This window comes from Aythya ferina, assembly GCF_964211825.1.
Source record: "Aythya ferina genome assembly, chromosome: 2".
Classification (NCBI taxonomy): domain Eukaryota; kingdom Metazoa; phylum Chordata; class Aves; order Anseriformes; family Anatidae; genus Aythya; species Aythya ferina.
The window spans coordinates 141,491,787-141,511,110 of NC_140297.1; the positions used below are offsets into that span (position 1 = coordinate 141,491,787).

Here is a 19,324-nt window from a genome sequence, read left to right on the forward strand (position 1 = left end):
GGGAGCAATGATCCTGTGAGATGCAACATGCAGCCAGCAATATGTTGGCTTCTTTGGGGATCTGGAGAGGCCAGGGGCATGCCTGCAGTGAGGGACTGCAGGACTTATACTTCAGGAAGCTCTGGTTCAGCATGAAGTGCGGCGTCTTCCAGGCTGAAATAATGGGAATGCTTCTCTGGAACCACCCTTAGGAGAAATGGGGAGGGAAGTGGGAGGAGTGAGAGGGCAGTTTTTGCCATATTGTGTCTCTTGTATTCTGTTGCTATCCAACAGTCATTCAGTTTTAGGATTTACCTGTATAATCATAAATCTTTCAAAATGACAGTGGAAATTCTGTCTCCTACAGACTTGTATTTTGTCATCCTAATTTTTCAGGCAGCCTGAATAAAGTGGTCATGCTGCAGAAACTAAAGCATACGGGCATATAAATAATCCGTTGCATTTTTATGTGTGTATAACACCTTGGTCTCCAGAAAGATAGAATCTGTCCTTTGGGTCCTGCTCTGCCTTGCATGCTGCTGGCACTCTATTTTTTCCTCCTGTTGCTCCAGCAGAATGGAGCAGATTCAGGTGGGGGTTCTTCAGTCAGGGCCATCAGAGGTTCAACCAGGAAAACCCTCCTAAATCTCAAGAGAGACAAAATGGGTACCCGTGTTCTGCAGTTTATTATTGCCTCAGAAGAGAAGAGAAAGAGAGGGAAGAAGAGAAGAGAAAAGAGGGGGAACTGAGGCAAGGCACACACGGCCCCCAGAATGGAGCTCTGGGGTTGGAGAAGAGTTGAAATGTCAAGCCAGGGATGTCCCAGCTCTGTAGGGCATATCTGTTGTGACAGAGCCCTGTCCTCCTGAGTGAAGGCTTCTGTCTGGGGGGAGGGAGGAGGTGGTAATTTCGAGCTGCTGCCAGGATGAAGGCTGAAGAAACGTAAAGGAAGTGATGTCTTATCCAAGAGAGTTGTGTGCAGCCAGTTTAAATGGATTTTGTATCCATTATTTGTAATCCTGATTGAAATGCACAGGCTACTATGTCTGCAGTAGTTCTCCTGACATTTCTGCTCTTGGAAGCTTTCCAGGATCTGATTGATTATATTATTTCTCCATCCATCTTTACTTCTTAAAAAAATAAATAAAAATCTCTCTCCCACAGAGAAGAGTCCATGTAAAAACAGTGTTGAAATCGCTTAGCTCAATTCCACTAATTTTCTTACCTGATTTTTTCTTATGTGCTTCCTTATTCCTGTGATCATGGTGGAAGTGGAGCAATATTAATGGTGAAATATTAGAGAGAAACAAGGAGATTAAGATGGGGGGATCTCTGGGGTCCTGCCATCTGCTTGACAGGAGAAGGAGGAGGCAGCTAAGCGTGGGAAGCAGGAGACTTGCTGTGTTTTTACTGAATGGTTTCATGTGGGAATGAAATTCAAAAGAAATGACAAGGTTCGGCCAGATGAAAGGCACAGCTTACTGTCTGCTGAGCTTAATTTCAAATCCTGAATCATGTGTCATTTGTGTGGCTGTGGGCACGGGGAGATGAAAAGAGATGCAGTGGGTTAACATTGCCTTTGTTTTGAAACTTTTTAGGTGCTTAGTGATACAGAGAGATGATAAATGAATTGCTGTTGTGTTTTTGCAGTTCTGATGTGCTCTGACTAAAGCTGGAAGCAGCACCTTGAATTTTTAGCTTTGTCACCTCTAGTGGGACACAGTTTTATCAATGACTGTTCCCTGAGTAGTGAGTGACTAAATAGTCTGTTTGTGTGAGTGGTGAACTAAAACACTGCATAAATAAGCTAGAATATCAACCATAAGAAGGTAACAAGATGGTTAAAGTGCTTCCTTTCAGTCTCCTGCAAGAAGCGTTAACATGTAAACTGAGGAATTAGTCTCAAAGAACGGTAAATCCCATTGTGCTCATGACTGGTGAACAAAATGAGAGGAGAGAGCAAATAATTGGACCAACATGTCTGTCTACAAATCTAGCCTCAAATATCTAGGAAAAGGTTTAAAATCTTACAATTTGACTGATGGTCTCATCCACAGCACAATTATGAACCTCATCTTAAAGCTTTGAAAATCCCTTCTCTGACAACCTTGGAAGCTTTATTTGTGGAAGAAGAAGCCCTCCAGGAATACAAGAGGTCATGCGATGCGTATTGAACGCATGTGTGCAAACATGTGTCTTGGCACAAAATTGATTTGTGCAGTCTCTGTCCCTGGAACCATTTAAAAAGACACTGAATTTTCCTTCTGATGTCTTGAAGATCTCAATTATGTATTTAATTGCTACCCAGAAGGCATCGCTGGGAGGAGGGTACAGTAAACACTTGGCTGTTTTAAAATGCAAAAGCTTGTTATTTCAAAAGAAGGAAACAAAGAAGGAAATCATATCATCAGATGGCAGTGGGAACTGTTTGGGAATTCTGCTTTTGGTTAGTTCTTTCCCAGGTATTGCAACTGTAGAACTTAACTGATAAGTTCTCAAACCTTTTAATTGTTTCTTAATAGTTATATCTTTGCTAGAAGCTGTATTTTAAAGAAATATATCCTGGCACTGTAGAAGATGAGAGTTCCAGTGCAGGAAACCCACAGAAGTAGCAATTTGCTGCATCACAATTTTCTCTCAAGGTACTGCTGCAGTTTCTCAGTCATTAAAATTCTGCTGTTTATGTTTGAATGGTGGGAAATCCTGAGATGGCCGAACAAAATGCAGTGAACATTTCTTTATCTTTATACTTCTAAAACATATTAAAAGTAATGCTTAGAATAATATATATATATTCTCATATATATTTTCGTGAAAGCAAGTTTAGCAAGTTCTAGGCTCACCTTGCAGCTGACCTGATCACTCTAAGACTATTGGTGAGACAGCTCTTTCTCTCCTGTTGGAAAGCATTGGGCAGCTAGGGAAAGCACATGTTTCTCCGCATTTCTGTGCTTAAGAGTCTCAACCTTGATTTTATAAGAGACCTGCTAGCCAAAATACCTGTAATTTGCTGATATTGATTGCCAAGAGTTGTATCCCTTGGCCTAATCCTCTGTGCAAAGATTTCCTTCTCTGGGTGTGGACAGCGCTGTCTTTTGTCTCCATGCTGTTGAGCAGCTCTCTAGTTTGCTTACAGAACTGGATCCAGAAACTGAGTTTCAGTGCCTAAACAAGTGAAGACCTTGGTCTGGTGGGCATCTTCAGGAGCTGCTTAATGCACTGCCTGCTTTGCCTCACAAAAAAAAAGGTGTCTGACATTTGTTTTACGTGGCAGGAGAGATGTAATTTCCCAACTTTGATAGCAATTCTCACTAAAGCTTATGACTCACTGAAGCTGAGACCAACTTTTGATGCGGACAGTGCATTTAACCTTGGCCATGTTACATTAGAGGCAGTGTCCCCCCAGAAGAAGCGAGGACGATTTTTGATACCCAAGTCCAGAACTACCTCCTTCAAAGTCCCTTTAAAACAGCTGACAGTTCTGAATGGATTCGTCTCTGTAACTTGGAGCTCCACAGGCTCCCTCTAGATTTTAGTTTTTTTCTTGGCTTGGTACTTCCCTGCCCTGTTGAAACTATGGCATTTTGCTGGGAGGAATTTAAGCTTGATTAGACCATGGAAGAGGTGCAGCTGATGCAGCTATGTGGTGAGTGAGCTGGTCACATTTAAATTTCGTTTTCAGTAATTTCCTATATTTTATCCAGTTGTTTTCTTCACATAAATTGTGTCAACCATTCTGAATTCCTGATTGTGCAATGCTGTCATTTTAATTTGGCTTCAGTTCAATGAATTCTCTTTTCATGTACTTTGGCCGTATTTTGCATTTGCTCATTTTTCTTCCATTATATGCATTTTACAGAAAATTTCTTCTTTGCTTTCCTCCTCTAAAATTTCACTCCCTTGTAAATACAAAAAATGAAAATTACCAGATTTTTTTTCCCCAGGTGGCCTATGTTTGAATGCATAAGAGATGAGATTGGTCAGTACAGGGAATAAAAAAAAGATCTGTTGTGTGGATTGCAAATGTTCCTGTATGGCTTCTGAGCCAGTAGGATTGTCTGTTACATTTTCACTTGCTGAGACAACTGGATATTAAAATAGATCTATTGACTCGGACTAACCTGCCTCCAATGAAAGATAGCTTTAAATTATATATATATATATTTATTTATTGATGGGACTGTTTTCCTTTAGAAAAGTAGAGACTGATCTAGGTAAGGCTGTGTTTCCTGCTTAAAAAGCATATACTTCCCTTCAAAAGTATATGAGAATTGTTTGGCTTCCTTATTCTTATTAAGCTCTATGTTTATTTTGTCTATGTCTTTGTCTTTATTATGTCTGTTATTTTACCTATTTACTATTTGACATAAAAAGAATCAAAATGATAAGTCATCAGAAGAATTTGTCTTTTTACTTCATCATAATAGCACCTTGAAATGATCTGGGATTATTCTGTTCCTTCTCTGCTCTGCCTGTCCCTCCACTTCCCTCCTACACATTCTTTTTCTTTAAAGTTGTATTGCTCATTCTTACTTAAAAATATACATATATATAGGTTATATTATGGGATGGAGATCTTGGTTCCTGAAAAGCTTTTTTTTTTCTTTCACATCCTGTAATTGATTTTCACACAAGGGGATTTAAAATGACACTGGCCCTATCAGCTTTTTACTGAGTTATATAATGTCTTGGCTTCTCAAAACTCTAAAAAGATGAAATACAGTCACTGCAGCACAGATGAAGAAGTCAGTTCTGATAGATAAAATACTGTCTACCCTTTTTCTACCTGTATGCTACATGCCCTGTATTTTTTATAGGAGCAGATGGCTAATTCCTACCATATTAAAATTAAAAGCTTTGTATTCTCAGAATATGTGTACTTTTATAAATTATTGAATTCTGAGCTGATTTTTTTTTTTCTGCAGTATATACTGCAGAATAAATTGAATGGAAGGTGGAGGAATTCAGTATTTTGTTCACCTAAATTATGAGAACTATGCTGTTCTAAATATATGTTATTTGAACACCCAATTATCTTGGAAAAGGTGTGGGACTGGATCTACAGGAGGTTGCTGTAATGATCAATACCAAGACAGACACTGGACTTGTTCATGTAATTCATATTCCTGCTGCAGAGTAGGAACAAGCTTTCTCTCTGATTTTAGGTATCTCCAAGCAAATCTTTTGCATTAGTCTGAAATATTTCTATAAAACTACAAACCCAGTATTAATCTTAGAGCCAAACTAAGTCAGTTCAATCTGGTTTTCATTTATCAAAAAATATACATTATTCTGGAGGAAGGTATTATTTTACAAAAAATTTGGAAAGCATTAAGAATTGCATAATCCAAAGGTTTACCTCTTCTGGGTTTTGACTTCAGTGGAAAGTTCATTTTTTAAGCCTGAACAATTCTGACAGTGGAAAGCTTGACCTTGACTGCATGAAACACTGGAGCTTTTGGGTGCTGTTGTGAAGATGCTGTGGTGAAGGAGCTATAGCTAGCTCCTAGCTCTACCCATAGCAAGGGGTATAGCTATAGGTTTTTATGCAGCTGGGATTTGAAAGAGAGGATCCTGCCTGGCACATGGAGCTGGAGCAGGGCCATTCATGCACCCCTGCAATAGCAGGAGTGTTTGGTGCCAGTTGGCCCTTTCCCATTTGCTTTCAATGAGTGTTGGCTCCAAGCAGAGCCTGCTTCAGTTTGGATCAACAGGGGAAACTCTGAGAAACTCTACCTTTTGCCTTTTCTGTTCTGCTGAGTTTGCTACAAAGACTTACACAGGTTTTAATAGTTTTCTTTTTTGTAAGGTGAAAGAAGTTAGCCTCAAATTTACTGTTGTCTGAATGGAGTATAGAAAAATGCAGAGGGCTATTGAAATACATGTAGAGAAATAAAGGATACATGTTTTTTCTTTTTATCCTGTTGATTTATGTTCCTAAATTCTTCCTATTCCTCACATTTTTCACATGTGAGTGAGACATTTTTACCTTTCCATTCAGAGGAGCAATTAGTAAGGCTTAGCCATAATATTTTGATATCCTAATGGTAACTTTTCATAGAGGATTAACCAAGGGAAAAAAATTATATATATATATATATATATATATATATATATATATATATATATATATATATCTTTAAACCCTGCCAATTCTTCATGAAAATAAGATGCAATTTACTGATTCCTATTTTACATTTAGACTAAAAGCCTCTGATTTATATAGCAGGACTTTTAAAATCTTGACAGTTTTACTGCATGCATCTGAAATCAGCTTCCGTGTTTCAGTTTGTATGCTGTTTCCTTACAAATTCTGATCAGGTCGTTGTTTAACAATTCTGCCTTGGAGCTGAGCTCTAGTTAGACAGCTAAATGCATAAATGCCTCTAAACTCACTTGCCTCATTTAACATACTGCAGCCTCATTTGTCATCTCGGTTCTGGTTTTGATCACTTCCAGCTGTGTTTAAATCTCTCCTTGGCTTCTCTTTCTCGTTTTGTCAGACATGGGCTCCTTGTCTATTCGTACCTGCCCTGCTCAGCTGCCTTGAGAGGCTGGTGTCTGATCATGGGGATCTTCACCTAGCAATGCCAGAACAGCCTTGAAGTGCTTTTTATTCTGAACCAAGGGGAAAAGAAGCCTTTGGAAAGTTATAATACAGTGCTTTTTGATCAGATTTTTTTTTAAATAATGCTATTTACTATGATGCCTATAGATTGCTAGTGTCTGGTAGTGGGTATATTGTAGTGCTTGTAACAATTCTGCTCTCTGGGCTTATTGATTTAAGAATAATAATATAAAATCCTGCAGGGCACCTGTGTTCTACAGTCTCTTGTTTCTATGTTTGCCCATCTCTGTTTTGTGTCATCATGAGTAAAAAAAAATCAGGAAAAGATTGTTGCTTGTTACAGGCATAAATCTAACTGGTGGTTCAAGGGAAAGGTCACCTATTTTCTCTAGCAGGGACATGTCTTCAGGATGAAGCTGACTTACGGTTTTAGACTGTCTACTTGAATTTCAGTTTCATCACATGCTGCCTCTAAGTCCCACCTGCACAAGAAAAAGGAGAAACAAGCAGTGCTGAGGCTCATAATACCATAGCAGGTATGAATTGTAGCACAAGCAGCAGAAGCTGATCACCATTATTGCAGCTGCAGAAACATGGGTTCCAGTCTGGTCCCCAGAATCCTTCTCAGGCCCATGACAGACAGTGTTGCTACTGAAGACACAAGAGCTCAAACAACCCTGACCCAGGAGAGTTACTTAATGTACAGTAGCACAGATGCAAGACACATGCTGAGAGGAAGTGAGGAAAAAGCTGAGAGAAATTGCTTTGCTTTAGTGTTATGCAGGAATATTTTGCTTACCAGGAGCTGAGCTTTAGGACAAGGGCCTTCCCAGTCCTGCACCATCATGGGCACTCACCTACCTCTCAGGCATCAATTGTTTTGTGCTTATTAAGGCAGTGGCTGATTTCTCACAAGGGCTCTAGATGGTCTGCAACATGAATAAGAATACTGTGTAAGTGTTTTTATGGTGTAGTGGTTTGGTAGATAACTACAGAAGAATGCTAGCTGTCTCCTCTCGAATCTCAACATGTGCATGTGCCTACTGAGCCAACTGGGCCTTAGAGCCATAGAATATCCTGTTTTGGAAGGGACCCAAAAGGATCATTGAGTCAAACTCCTGGCTCCACACAGGACCACTCAAAAATCAAACCATGTGTCTGAGAGCGTTGTCCAAATGCTTCTTGAATGCCATCAGGCTTGGTGCCATGACCACTTCCCTGGGGAGCCAGCTCCAGTACCTGACCACCCTCTCAGTGAAGAACCTTTTCCTCATATACAATCTGGACTTCCCCTGTCCCAGCTCCAGGCCGTTCCCTCGGGTCCTGTTGCTGTCACCAGAAAGCAGAGCTAAGCACTTGCCCCTCTCCTCCCCTTGTGAGGAAGCTATAAGCTGCCATGAGGCTTCCCCTCAGTTTCTTCTTCAATAAGCTGAAAAAAACAAGTGACTTCATCTGCTCCTCATACATCTTCCCCTCTAGATGCTTCACCATCTTTGTAACACTCCTTTGGATATTCTATAATATTTTTATGTCCTTATGTGGTGCCCAAAATTGCACAGAGTGCTCGAGGTGAGGCTGCACCACTGTAGAGCAGAGCATGACAATGACTTCCCTCTATCAGCTAGCAGTGCCATGATTGATGAACCCCAGGGTATGGGCGGCCCTTTTGGCTGCCAGGGCATGCTGTTGACTCGTACTCAACTTGCTGCCAACCAGACCCCCAGATCCCTTTCCACGGGGTTGCTCTCCAGCCTCTTGTCCCCCAGTCTTTACATATAAGCCAGAGTTGGCCCATCCCAGGTGCAGAATCCAGCACTTTATCTTGTTAAACTTCATGTGATTGGTTGTTTCTCAGCTCTAATTTGTCAAGATCTCTCTGCAAGGTCTGTCCACCCTTGAGGGAGTCAACAGCTCCTCCTCGTTTAGCGTCATATGCAAACTTACATAGTATATCTTCAAGTCCTGTATCTGAGTCATTTATGAAAGCTTTAAAGAGAACTGGTCCTAAAATGGAGCCCTGCAGAACCCTCTAGTGGCTGGCCACCATCCTGATGTAACCCCATTTACTATAACCCTTTGAGCCCAACCCACTAGCCAGCTGTTCACCCATCAAATTATGTTTTTGTCCATCACAACATCACAATATGTTTTTCTCTTTGGCCACCCATAACCTTCCTCCATAGATGGTGAAGGAGATACAGTTTTGATGTGCTGGGAGGCTGAAAAGCGTTTGCGTACCTTAATACCTGCAAATCTGATCCTTCTGATCCTTCTGTTTACTATTCAATTTCAAATTGTCAGCTGGAGATTTACATTGCACGTGTTAAAAAAAAAAAAAAAAAATGTTGGATGCTGTCTCAATATGACATGCTATGTGCATTGGTCTCCTTCCCAGGACAGAGACAGCTGTGTTGTTCCCATGGTCCTACGGGTCCTAAATATGCTGCTAAGTCTGGGCTTCAGAAATAAACAGCTAGTTTATTAAGAATGAAGAGTAACACACTTCATCATGCTGCTCTTTGTTTTAAGTTAATTGAATGGCAACACCTGTCTGAAGAAAGTTCATCTTCTGAGAAAATACTGACAAACCTGATAACTACAGCACTTGACTTCACGGTTGCTTTATTAATTACCAGCTTAAAAACAAACCCTTCAATCTATATTTAACCAAACTGTTAAACAGTTTTAAACAACTTTTTCAATATTTATTGTTACCATTAGTATGGATTTAAAATAAAAGACTCCTGTTCTCTTTTAAACTATTACCTTTCCTCATGTTAAATTTTTGCGTAATGGTGTAGAAAGAGGCTATTTATTTTTATGGTAGGAAAGACTGGAAAGTATCTTTTGTTATTTAAATATTAAATTTATAGAAATCATTTTTAATCATATGTTTGTTTGTTTGTTTTTAATCCCTACATCTTTATATAAATCTGAACTGCATAAGTACTGGACTATATGTTTATATTGTCTGTCATTCAGCTTTTTGCTCCAGCCATGTTGTCAGTGAAACGCCCACCCTATCTGCTTCAATCTCAGGCCACACAAATGTTTGTGCACCCCTACTAGCCCCAGTCCTGGAAGAGTGCACAAGATTCAGAGCACTTGCTGCAGTGTCCAGAAGGAGATCTGGTGGTGGCAACTTCTCGTGTAGTCTACAAGTGTCCTAATTCCAGTCAACAAGAAAAATCAAAGTGAATGCTGACAGGTTTTTAAAAGACAAATATTTTAAAACAGTGGAAGTCTGCTATCTAAATCTCCGGTGCCTTCCAACAGCCAGCAATATGCTTTGATCATTGTGGCACCAAAGAGCAGTGGCTTGATAACAGGGTGCCAGCAGAGAAGAAAACAGGATTACAAGGGAGGACCTGAAAGGCTGGACCAAGTTGGCTTAAAAGGCAAAGGGGCATTTCATTTGAAAAGAAAGCTGAAAAAAGAAATTGACTGTCATGATTCTTAGTTTAAAATGAAAGCTAAGAAGAGGAGAAAATTGCCCTGATGGGAATGAAGAGAGCCTTAACAGCCTTGATAAAGTTAGTAGGCATGGTCCGTTGTGAACCAACATCCAAGTAATATTTGCATAGTGTGGGATAAGTACCTCCTGCCTACAGCTGTGCTGACCTAGAAGTTACCAAGAGTGGAAATTTTTACTGTGATCACGACACATTGTTTTCTGTCCCTACAGTTAGGGTATTGTAGTCCTGTATGCCCCTATAGTAGTCCTGCATGTCCCTATAGTTAGAGCAATTAGTAGTGAAACATCAAACTTTCTCATGATGTAAAAATTTCATATTCATGAAGAGCTTTAGATTTCCTTCTTTTTATTTTTTATTTCTTTTTTCTTTTTTTCTTTTTTCTTTTACCATAGTTCATTGTGCACAGAATAAGTTTTCTTAGGTTCAGTTTGCCCCTATCTCTGTGCTTGCCTGAGCCCTTTCCTTCCCACTGAGGGCTGCTCATGCCCTCACTCCTGCAGTCCTTCTGCTCTTCCAACAGAGCTTCCCCAGGTTTGTGGTTGTTTGTGTGACCCAGTGGTGTATCAGGAGAAGGTTTTTATGGGCTGTGCTCAGAGGGTGCAGACATAAGGAAATGTCTTTACAACCTTTATGCTCTCGTGGGCCCAAAGCAAAAAGTTGTTAAAAATGTTCCTCCTACTACCACAGAAGTGAGAAATAAAACAGTCATGTGGGCTTTCTTTCACTTCCTTCCTTCCTTCCTTCCTTCCTTCCTTCCTTCCTTCCTTCCTTCCTTCCTTCCTTCCTTCCTTCCTTCCTTCTCTCTTTCTCTCTTTCTCTCTTTCTCTCTTTCTCTCTTTCTCTCTTTCTCTCTTTCTCTCTTGTTTGTTTTGGTTTTGTTCATTTGCTTGTTTTTATTTGGTTTAGTAGGTAGACCCAGTTCCACAATCTATTGTTCAGGTGTATGTTTCTTCTCATATAGAGGTTTGAGTAGTGTGGGTTGTTATTTATCAAATTACCTTGTGGCTTTGCTTACTTTTTGGGATGACATGACATGAAAATATAAATGCTCGAGAAAGCTTTTTCTCAATAGATGCAGTTAACAGTCTCATTTTCTAATTGCTTCTAATGAGACCTACACGTGGCTCTGGACCTCTGCCTACCATGTGGCTGAAGCATCCACATGAATACAGAATAGCCTCGGGTCCTCAGTCAGCCCTGCAGGCAGTTTTAGGGGCTGTAGATAAAATGCTGATAACGACTTTGCCATGTTCCTAACCTCGGGTGGACAGAGAGCGTGCTGTTCGGGGTTAGTCTGAGCTGAATACTTAGAGTAGGATGGTCTATTGATGGGAGGGTAGGAGAATACGTTTGTTGAACTATAAAATATTCCTGTATCTTTGATGACCTTTCTCTCCCATCTGGTATAACCTTGGCTAACTGAATTTGTGAATCAGAAATACAAGAACAAGACAAATATTTTTTCAAACTTTTATGGCTATTTCCCAGCAAAACTCTCTCAAGAAAAAAAAGTGGCTTGAATATAATAAGAATATAATAAGAAAGTCAGTATGTTTTCAGGGGAAAGTGTGTTAGATAGAATAGAGTAGTTTAGCCAGAAGAGACTTCCAGAGATCATTGAGTCCCACTGCCTGACCACTTCAGGGCTAAACAAAAGTTAAAGTATATCAATGAGGGCATTAATCAAACGCCTCTTGAACATTGACAAGCATGGGGCATCATCCACCTCTCTAGGAAGTCTGTCCCAGTGTTGGACCACCTTCACAGTAAATAATTTTTGCCTTATGTGCAGGCTGAACCTCCCTGGTTCAGTTTTATGCTTTTTCCTGAAATAATACCATTGTGTTCTGCCTAGCAAATAATAGTTAAGAGAAAGAAAAGGAGAAGGAGAAGGAGAAGGAGAAGGAGAAGGAGAAGGAGAAGGAGAAGGAGAAGGAGAAGGAGAAGGAGGAGAAGGAGAAGGAGAAGGAGAAGGAGAAGGAGAAGGAGAAGGAGAAGGAGAAGGAGAAGGAGAAGGAAATGATATCAAGCTCATTTTATACAATCTACACATTTACTGCACATTGCATTAAGGTGTTAAAATTATACTTACTATTCAAAATACTTGAATTATATATGAATTGAAAGGCCAAATCTGAATTCTCCTTTGGCTATGGTGATGAAAGATTTCTCATTTTGCCTAGCTTCTAACTTGTCTTTGACAAGTAAGGTGCTTCTGCAGAGATTTATCTGACATTATTAAATCCTGCAGAGTACTTTGAGAACCAGTTTATGTTTCCAGCAAGGAGAAATGCTAGATGTTTCATTCTCCTCAAGGAACAGCTTCTGTCCCTCTTCACTGTAACAAGCCTGTGCTTTGTGAGATGGTGTTAATTGCTTCATTTTATGAGCTGCTTTTTGTCATGTGAGGGCTTATGGAAAGATATATTATGCACAGATTGCAAATCTATGTAATATTTATTTCAAGACTAACCTATACTACAATACTATGAAAACATGGTATTTGTACAAATTGGGTAACTGAGGTGCCTCAGAATGGTGTTGTTTGGCTTGCAGTTCAAGTTTGTAGCCTTTGTCCAGTCTTGTCATTGCTCTTGACTCAGTGAAGTCAGGTGGGTGCTTCCAAAGACCTGTAGGTATTACATGTTTTTTCAGTCCTACATCTGTGTAATGTTCTTCACCGGGTTCTTAGAAAAGTGGAACAGCAATAACGCCTTCCACATGCATGCTTGTAGGCCCAGTGCCAGGTAGGACATGGATGGCTTTGGGCAAGGAGTGCCTTGAACCTCAGTGTGAGGAGCACTCTTATGGCTCTAGGAAAAGGAGAGGAGTCTCCATTTGGGAAGGACCACGAGGAGGGGTTGAGTGATTGCCTGTGAGGTGGGTGACTTCTGTCCTGGATTAACCCCGACAGTCTAGTGACAGCTCACGAAGTGTCAGTCTCTTCACTCTCTATACTGTGTCCAGTTGCTTAGGCTGAAGATGGTGGTTCTTGCCTGCTGCAGCTGGTCCCAGGACTGGTGGTCCCAGTTGGTTCCAGGCTGCCTGGCAGCCCTGTGTAACATGAGAGAGGGGTGTCACGGTCTGACAGCACAGGTGCCCAGGTGCAGGAGGGGGTGCCACCCTGAGGATGGGGAGGATGCAGAATCACTGGTCTCCAGTTGTCTGAAACCACTCCAGCTGATGGGCTATTACACAGCCATGCCCCTGGCTGGGTGTCACTCACAGTTTATTTATTTCCTTTTCCTCTTTTACAAAATACCTTAAAAACTTACCCAATGATTTTCAGTGAAGAAATCAGGATGTTTAATCCCATGTATGTTTTGTGGAATAAAAATAATAATAAATAAATTGGTTCTATATCTTGAAAGAAGTGTTTAAGTTGTTTCACTGTTTACATTTCAAGTTGCATGAGCTACTGAGCAAGGCAGAAGAATGAGCAGATTTGCATTTTTATGTCTTAGGACAAGCGTATCCACAGTATTTTCTTTTAACATGAGCAGCAGTTGCCTGCTGTGCTGATGCTTATTTGCTGAGATGGTAGAACTACAGTGCACAAATCTGTGCTGCTGTATGAGTGTTGTAACTTCCAACCTCCTTTTCTGCCTCTTTGAGAAGTTAAAAGGCCCTTTTCCTTCCAAATTTGACTACATAAATGTATGCACGTTATGATTACATATATTGTGGCAATGCTGGGAACATTAAGTGCCCAGGGGTATTGCTGCTGACTTGTAAACAACTTGGAAAACAGTCAAGCCTAAGGTTGGACTCAAAAAGAAATGCAAATGCAATTGCCTAAATAAAAGGCTATGGATAAAGCAGCTTTTTTAATGTATAAATTACTTACAGTTAACACAGAAAACAAGAGATTTTATGATAAAGTTTAATAAATTATACAGAAAAATGCTACAAGTTTATATGGCTTCAGTGTAGGTGAGGTATTCCATGCATCTCAGAGTATGTCAAGCTGCTTTCAGACCACTGTCTCCACATTTTTGAAAACTTTGTGAATTCTGTATTTGGGGGAAAGATGACAGTAGTACAGGATTTGGTCCTGCCAGCCTGAAAACCTCATGTTAATGGTCAGAAAAAAATGGGATCTGGGGCTGGTTGCATAGCCTGTAACAAAGAGATTTCAGAAATAGCTCATTCTAATCAGGTGAAGTAAAGTCTTTTCTCAGTGATACAGCCTTAAAATAGTTTGGACTGTTTGAATCCAGTCCTTATATACAAGGTTGCATTGGAAATAATGCTGCAGCATTAATGAGACAAACATGAATTAAGTGGAAATTGCCATTACTTTAAACCATTATGCAAAATTTTTCTGTGCAGAATATGACAGAGCTGGAAATTTCAAGACCCATGCAAATTTTACAAAAGTAGATTTGCATAAAGCATTGGAAGAGCTTTTGTGAAAATGGAACTAGTGGGAGTTATTTAAATAACAGTATAGCAGCTATTAACAAAATAGCAAGATCCAAAATAGTAATTTACTTTTCACATCTCTTCTAAAACATGTCCAGAGATAAGATATCTGTCAGCAAATAGTACAGTGTTGCAACCCACCCTCTCAAAATCCTAAAAGGAAAGATCAAGAAATTTTTATACCTGACAAAATACGCTGCCTAGTTGCTGAGCATATTATTTCCACCATGTAAAGCAGCTGTAAAATATTATACAGTCATGGTGAAGCCATATGATCTTGAGCTCTTAATCATTTCAAATGCTTACAAAGTAGAAAAATAATGATCTGTATACACTGTGACTATCTGAGTTATTGTGTATTTATCATGATTGCTGCCATCTTCTCCCCCATCATCATCATCATCACTGCCCTCTCCACTGCTGCCCTACCTCATCCTCCTGTGAATGCACATCTCCAGGACCATCTGTGGTGCATAGAGCGTGTTGAATCCTTTGCCAGCGGACTCACTAACGCTTCTCTCCCAGGCAGTGAGAATGCCTTGTCCCACTTGAGCCACAAGCGGATTCTGGATTCTCCTGCTTGGAGTAAATGGATGTAACCTGGCAGCAACCAATCTTTATGTCTTCTGTAAATGATCCTCCAAGGGTTTACCTGTAGCAGTGCTGTCATGCTCCCAGGAATAATCACAAGGTTTGTGTGCATTTTCGTAAATCTTTATTCTGTGGTGTGCCTTTGAAACCCATTAGGCACAAGCATTGTCTACAGAGCTTTGTTAAAAGGTCACATCATAAAAAATTGTTTTTCAACAGTTTGGGTATTCTTCATCTTTCCCCCTGACACCTTGTGGCAACTTGTGTTTTGGCATAGTCATTTGGTACGGAATGATGTATGGTGGTACTTTTCCTGCATGTACGGGACCACATCTCTGAGGCTGACTGGGAAGTGGAGAGAGGGTGGGCTGGGTTTGCTGTCTGGAGTTCTGGTGACTATCAACCCTTGTATTTGCATGGTAATGTTTGATAGTGTGTGTAAAGGAGCAAAAAAGAGTGTTTTATATTGCTCTGCATGCTCGAATACAGATGGTGGGGGGACATTGAGAAAAATATAGCTGTTGTGCCAACACTGTTTTCTTTCCTGAAGCTAAGCTGGATGTTGCATTGTTAATAAATACCTACTGCTTTGAATTGCTCTTTGGGCTGTGTAGGTGTGAATTAAATTCTAATCTTTTCATAATGCCACCTGTGCGAAGGTCTTCTTGTTTTCTGCCATCAAATGATCTCATAAGCTGCTTGCGTTATCAGAAAGCTCTGCTGCATGGTCAATACCTACGGTAATATTTTGAAGGGCTTTTCTCTTTTCTTGTTTACTGACAAGCATCCACTTCAGCGGTGTTGTATGTTCTAGCTGCTTTGTGTTGTTTGGTTTTGTTTCCCTCTGCAATTCGTAATGACCAATTCAGATTTGAATTGCAAGTGTGTCGCACTCAGCTGCGTGCAGTGCTTAGAGAGGAGTGGTACTCCGGGACAGTATCAGAGGCAGCGCATGTACTGAGTGGCTGTGAAACCCCTCTCTACCTTCCAGCCATCCTTGGTTCAAGGAATTTCCGAGCTGAAGGTTGCCTTTGTGTATCTGCATGCTTGATAGCCCATAATGGATGTTTCCTCCCTGACTTGTGTAATTCATTTTCGTACTGAGTGATACTCCCAGCCTGCACAATTATTGCCGTCATGCAATTATACACAGTTCAAAGAAGTACAACTGTTTGTTTATTTCAGACCTGCTGCTTGCTTTCATTTGGTGCTTCTTATATCTCCTGCTGTGAAAGTGGTGAAAAATCATTTCCTCCTGCTCGCCTGGTCCATTGCTGATGGCTGCGGAGATCCCTGCCCTGCTCCCAGCCATCGGCTCCTTCTTGCACTGAGCAGCCGCAGGCTGCTTCGTCTCTCTTTGTGAGCTTTGTGAGGAGCTGTCTCATCATCGCTGCTGTTGGGTTTCTTTTCTTTTTTCTTTTTTTTTTTTTTTTTTTCTCTGTATCATTCTAATTCTGCCATCTTCTCTTTGCGAGGGCATGGCCAGAGCTGCAGGTGGTATTCCAGAGCATTAAACAAACCATTTTCCAGCAGACTTACAAAGCATTGCCTTCTGCTGCAAGTGTGCTGAGGGAGCCTCACATGGAAAGTGGAGCCGGTCTGGAAGAGCTGAAGCAGGCCACAGGTCCTTTACCTGATGCATTGCAATTGCCATGGCAGTCCAAAGTGCCAGCCACCTGCAAATGCAGATTTGTGTGGAGGCTGGGCAGGATAACAGGGAAAAAAAGTAACAAATAACTTGTCTCAGGCATTCTTCTGTATATGAGTTGCCAGATCTTTTCAGTGGTGTGTTGAAAACAGAGGACAAAGTTTGTGTTTTCCAGGATCAGATAAAGCCTGGCTGTTGACATTGCTTTAAATCACATTTCTTGCTAGAAAGAAATCAGATTCATAACCAGCTTTTCTGGGCACTCAAAAATACCACATGAAGAATAAGCATCACTTTTCAAATGAATGATTTTGTTTCTCCTATTAACTGTGTGGTAAAATCTCTGGAATAGTCACAGAGAGCACAGGGACTTGTTTTGTATTCAGTAGGTAAAAACAAGTTAGGCTTTCCTCCAAATCTTTGTAAGACATTTTTACTTAGAAATTCTTAAATAACAAATTGTACAGATTTCCAGCCCCTGGGATGCTTTGTATGCTTGCTTGTTTCCACCATACATAGTTTAAAAGCATTATTTATTTATTATTTATTTATTTATTTTTCCCTTTGGATAGGACTGCCAGCCATGCTTGTTTCAAGATCTGTTTAGAGAATGATGCCTTATTTTTTCCATAATGCTTTACCAAAAAAAATCAGTTTGAAGTTATAAAAAGAAAACATGCATGGATTGCATTAGAAACCGAGGGAGTTTGTGACAGTGTCAGGACAAAATGCTAATGCTCTTAAAACCTATAGCAGACATCCCAGTAACTTCACCAGCCCCGGGATTTCTTGACTTTCCATATGTACTGACTGCCTAGAGCCCTCTGTGGTCAGTGCCTAACCACCTGACAGACTTTTTGCTTTTAGAGGGAAATGTTTAGAATCCGTTCAAAGTGACCTGTCACAGGAGGTACTGCTGGGGAGCGCGGGGAGCCAGCTGGCCAGGCAGAGGTAAAGCTGGAGCCATCTGTTGGGCTGTTCGTAAGCTGTGGTGGAAAACTTTGCATGGGGAGAATGGAAAGAGAAATAAAGAGGAAGTTCAAAAGCTGGTCAGTGTATACGTTATATCATGCAGCTTGGAGATGCACATCCCTCCTGGCTTAGCTAAATGAGCAGACCCTCTGCAATCAGGAACCGGCAGGATGCTGAGAGGCAGATCTGGGCGCTGTGCCGCTGCTGGGCAGGTCAGAGGCACCAAGGGGTGACTGTGCACAAGGTCTCTGATGGCTGGAGCTACTAGGGTGTGTGACATCTGTTCTGAGGAAAATACAGGGAGATATAAATGGAGAAAATGTTTTTTAATGGGTTATTAGTAATAGTGCAGTTGAATTACGCTGATAGATGTGTGAAACGTGTGTTGTGACAGGGCTGTCTAAAAATGAGGTGCTGCTCAGCCATTAAATCAGCCATGTACCAAACAAACACTGTACCTCCAGACCCAGTCAGTATCAGCTGAGTAATCCCTGCTATAGCCCTGTTTGAATGTCAGCCCAGGATGGGCTGTCTCAATTAATTGCCAGTAATTGGGCCTTCATACTCATTTGATGTTTCCATTGAACTTACAGATTTTGTTGTGAAGGTGCCTTAACACTGAAGTGAGACCACTGCCATACTTCACAGAAACCACCACTAGCAAAGGGGCGGCAGTAATGACCTCCCAGGGATTCCACACCTCAGAAAGACTGCAGATTTTACTTTTATTTGTTAATCATTCCCCCCCTTCCCCAGAACTTTTATAATTTAAGGATAGCTACAGAAAAAGAAATTTCTGACCTTTCTAATTCAGATCTCAGTGAAGTTAGAACTGTGCCCTTGCCACTGAATGTGCATTTCCAAGTCCTGCCCATGGAGTGCTGACTTTGAAATCCTTGCTGGCATTTTCTCTGCCGTCTGGCTGCAGCAGCGTCATTTGGGGTCACACCAAGCAATACTGCAAGACTTGTGTTGCCTGTTGTTGAAATCTTAGTTGAAGGCTGCTACGGAATACATGAAATAAAAGATAAAAACACTTTGCACAGCATTTCTTCTATCTTATATTTGTTTTTCTACAAGACAGCCTGAAATAAATCAGGAACAGGGAATGTGATCCTGAAGCATTTCACGTTCAGATTCCTTTCTGTCAGAGAATAAATCGTGTCTCAGCCAGTGCACCTTTAAATAATAAATAAATAAATAAATAGGGCAGGGGGAAGCAAGCATAGCACAAGGCCAGTAATAAAGCAGGGTGCTGGAAAAGGGTCAGCCTTACAAAGAATTAGTTTTCCTGGCTTCAAAACATACACAGAACTCAAGGTTTCTTTGCAAGGCATTGCAGTCCAGTGAAGATGCATTTCAAAGGCAGAGTAAGTGGCTCGTTTTTCTAAAGACATTCCTATAAACTTCTGTCCTCACTTGAACCTGTGTTCAGAGTAAATAACTACTTCTTTTTGCACATTAATTTGCTATAGGCATTTGAACCCAGTCCTTCATTAATCATGTCACCTAATAAAGGTCGTGTGGTCTTTTGCTGTTCAGGTGACAGGTATTATCCCTTTATTCCTTGTTGATTCCAGAAGAACAGACACAGTATATTTGTAGCAATCTGGTATTCCCCCCAGTGCAGCAATCTATTTTATTAATTGGACTGCCCTTCAGATG

The 19,324-nt window shown here is 40.7% G+C and overlaps 1 protein-coding gene across 4 annotated transcripts in view; it reads left to right on the top strand.

The window, feature by feature from the left end:
- Positions 1 to 19,324, top strand: part of OXR1 (oxidation resistance 1) — a 268,713-nt gene that overhangs the window by 111,390 nt on the left and 137,999 nt on the right. For 3 of the 4 annotated variants that reach the window (XM_084509712.1, XM_084509714.1, XM_084509717.1), the window contains exon 2: positions 14,974 to 15,139. The exons of the other annotated variant lie outside the window; for it this stretch is intronic. In XM_084509712.1, the coding sequence (XP_084365838.1) occupies positions 15,081 to 15,139 (59 nt within the window). In that variant the 5' untranslated portion in view covers positions 14,974 to 15,080. The remainder of the gene's footprint in view (positions 1 to 14,973; positions 15,140 to 19,324) is intronic. 4 annotated transcript variants of the gene reach the window in all.